Source organism: Stegastes partitus, unplaced genomic scaffold (assembly GCF_000690725.1).
Source record: "Stegastes partitus isolate 25-593 unplaced genomic scaffold, Stegastes_partitus-1.0.2 Scaffold0, whole genome shotgun sequence".
NCBI lineage: Eukaryota > Metazoa > Chordata > Actinopteri > Pomacentridae > Stegastes > Stegastes partitus.
This window is the reverse complement of record NW_007577731.1, coordinates 1957290-1960385: the sequence shown is the minus strand read 5'-3', so window position 1 is coordinate 1960385 and position 3096 is coordinate 1957290. Positions and strand designations below refer to the sequence as shown.

Sequence of the window (3096 nt, the reverse complement as noted above, 5' to 3'; positions counted from 1 at the left end):
TAAGGCTTTTATTAGTTTCTGACTCTGGGGAAATGGTGAAAGCATTAAAATTCCAAAAAACACTACTGTCTCTCTGAACTATGTCTTTAAACAAAAAACATATTTAGTCCAACAGGTACAAACCTCAAACCTTCTTCTGTTAATCAACACATCCAAAACTTTTGCTAACTTCCACTGAAGTGTTAATGATCAGTCCCAGCTGGCACCGGATATCAATTTAACATCAGACACAACTTTTGCTAAAAATGTAAATGCAGTGATGCAGTACTTGTAATGTATTAGTAAGGTGAAGTAGGGCTGGGTAACGGTTGCTAACAACAGAACGCATTCTTCTGTTGTTGTTTCTCTCAGATGAAACAGCCTGCCTTCCACCAACTGTCCCCAATGGAGAGTACATAAAAAACTCAAATGGTTGGTTTCTAGACCGCCGCACCGTTACGGTAAAATGCCATGACGGGTATGAACTCACAGGCGGGTCTGACAGAAGCAGATGCATAAATGGAACATGGTCCTCTTTGCCTGTCTGTGAAAGTAAGTCTTTTAGATCTGCAGGTTTGAATTTCCAGGAACTACTCGTGTAGCTGTCTTTACTTTTTATCTCTCTCTTTTTTACAGAAAGTCCCAATGCATGTGATGAGCCTCCTCAGATCCCCCATGGAGTCATCATTGAACAGGGATACCGGGAGTTGTATGGTGCAGATTCCAAAGTGGTGTATGAATGTGAAAGTGGATATACAACTGACGGGACAACCATCCAAACATCTGCCCTTTGCTCCTCTGGAAACTGGACTGGAATCCCATTGTGCGGTAAGTGGACAGTGGACTGAGATGTGCTGCAGTAAAAATAACAATAAAATGTCCTCCAGGATTTCCCTGAACTTTGCTGCATTGATTTTACCTTCTACCTTTCCAAGCCTTCCAGGGCCTGCTGCTGAGAAGCATCCTCACATCATGATGCCACCTCCGTGCTTCAGAAATACCTTTGCCATGATAACATCAGAGTCACCTGGAGCTTTTGTAGAAGTCTTTATCAAGTTCCCACACATACCAAGCACTCGCTGGCAGCTTTTCCAACTCATCCCACTTGGTCAAAGAGCCTTGACAGAGCAGAGGTGTGTTTTGCCCCCCCATGGATCCACAGCCACCATGAGGCCCTGTCTGCGGCCTCTTGGGTGTTTCTGGTGGCTCTCTTCAATTGCAATCCTTTCACTCCAAGGAGTTTGAGAGTTTGCAGAAGGGAATGGCCGGTGAAGCCTCAGTACCCGACCTGGACTGGCTCACAGCGGGTTTTCCAGCTGTCGCTCTGGCATTCTGTGCTGAGCTTTGGACCTCTTTCATTCATGGTTGTCTTCAATCCGGTCTTCCCAGGAGACAGTCAGTTCCATGATAACCACTTGTTTAGTGGACTCCGATGTTGGCAGGGAACTCGAGCTGTCTTCCGAGGTCAACTTGAAGCTGAAGCTGGTCATACGAACCAGATGGAAGCTGCAGGATTCTTTGTGTTTCTGAGACCATGCAATTCTTTTCTTCTTGCTGGTCTCTAGGTGGTTTCTTTGCAGCAGTTTGTCCACAAAGTTCTGATCCATGCATTCTCTTCTGAACACTTGAGGTCTTTCTTCCTTTATGTCTGTGATTGAGCGTCTCCATTTTGTTGTTTATTTCATTTATTCGACGGTTTCTACGACTTCACGTGAAGAAGCTTTCCAAGTTCTTTAAACTTTTTCTGCACCGACTGACCTCCATGTCTCAACGTAATGATGGACTGCAGTTTCTCCAGCTGTCATAACGTGGATGACAACAATAAGCGAATAGGTCGGTTTGATCTCAAACCCATTATGAAGGCAAGGAACTCCAACATTTAACTTTAACCAGACAAATATGTTGACTGAGAACCAAATCTAGTTCAGGTGACGAGTTCTTGAAGCTGGTTAACATTTTACCAAGAACAGGCGATGGTTAAAACAACAAACGTGACTTCAACAGAATCTTGATATTGTCTTCATGTTTTGCAGAGTTCTACTGTGCTGTTAAGCACGCTGGTGCCTATGATCAGCGACGTATTGAGGACTTTGTAGATGAATATTTAAAGGAAGGACAGAAGAAGAATTTCCCTTGTTGGTCGCGAAGCTACTACTCCATGTTTGAATGCAAAAATCAAAGACTAACTAATACACGCTGTAAGTATAATAGAGAGCGCCTTATATTCTAACTTGTCTGATTCACTCTAAGTTATGTTACCATGGAATTTGTAGACACAGAAAAATATGAATCTGGTCTATTTTCTTCTGTTGGTATAATCTTATAGAAATAAAACTTTACTGGTTAAACAAACTACCTGCTGATACATTCACTGCTGTGCTGTTTCTGTTGGGTCGTTTTTAGGTTGTCACGAACATGACATTAATCGGGTAAGTGTTATTCTTGGATTTATTAGATAATTCCATAATTCTTGAATTGCTTGTATTGTAATTGTGTATAACAGGTATTTTACTCAGCACAGTGCCATTAAAATGTTCGTTTCATGTATTTTAAACAGAATGTGTGCTACTGAAGCAGAGCAGAGGACCTGCTGCCGTTTGGTTCACTCACCACCGACTGACAACAAGCTGGAAACTTTTGAAATGTTTGAAGCTGAAAACAATAAAGCAGCATTAAAAAGATGATCGTTTGTTCTTGTTTTAATTACATGCATACAGTGATTGCTCTGCGACAGTCGGCTTGTACCTGTACGGAGCTCCTGATGCACGAATGATATCATCACTACATTTAATAAAAGAAGTCTGAATAAAATGGTTCAACAGCGACATTTGTATTTGTATTGTTTTGTCTACAAATGGTGAAGTGCAGTCCCTCCACTGGATGGCAGGCCTGCAGTCTGTATGTATCCTGAGTTATGGTTGGTACACATAGTTTTCTACGAGGATTTTTTGTGTATTTCTTTGTATAGTTTCATAACTAGAAAGTAATCAGTTTTCACCACGTTTGAAGGAATAAAATGTCAGGATATATAAATGAGGACAAGCTCCTGTGGATAAACCTTCAGAATATGCAAAGGAATAAACCTGGAAAGTTTGGTGTAGGGATGCTGCTGAACTG

The 3096-nt window shown here is 41.7% G+C and overlaps 1 protein-coding gene across 3 annotated transcripts in view; it reads left to right on the top strand.

The window, feature by feature from the left end:
- Window positions 1-2663, top strand: part of LOC103360869 (complement factor H-like) — a 14993-nt gene extending 12330 nt beyond the window's left edge. For 2 of the 3 annotated variants that reach the window (XM_008286824.1, XM_008286971.1), the window contains 5 exons: window positions 352-531; window positions 616-807; window positions 2013-2177; window positions 2383-2408; window positions 2537-2663. In XM_008286824.1, the coding sequence (XP_008285046.1) occupies window positions 352-531; window positions 616-807; window positions 2013-2177; window positions 2383-2408; window positions 2537-2551 (578 nt within the window). In that variant the 3' untranslated portion in view covers window positions 2552-2663. The remainder of the gene's footprint in view (window positions 1-351; window positions 532-615; window positions 808-2012; window positions 2178-2382; window positions 2409-2536) is intronic. The other variant, XM_008286895.1, reaches the window with a different exon arrangement.
- The last annotated feature ends 433 nt before the right edge of the window (window positions 2664-3096 follow it).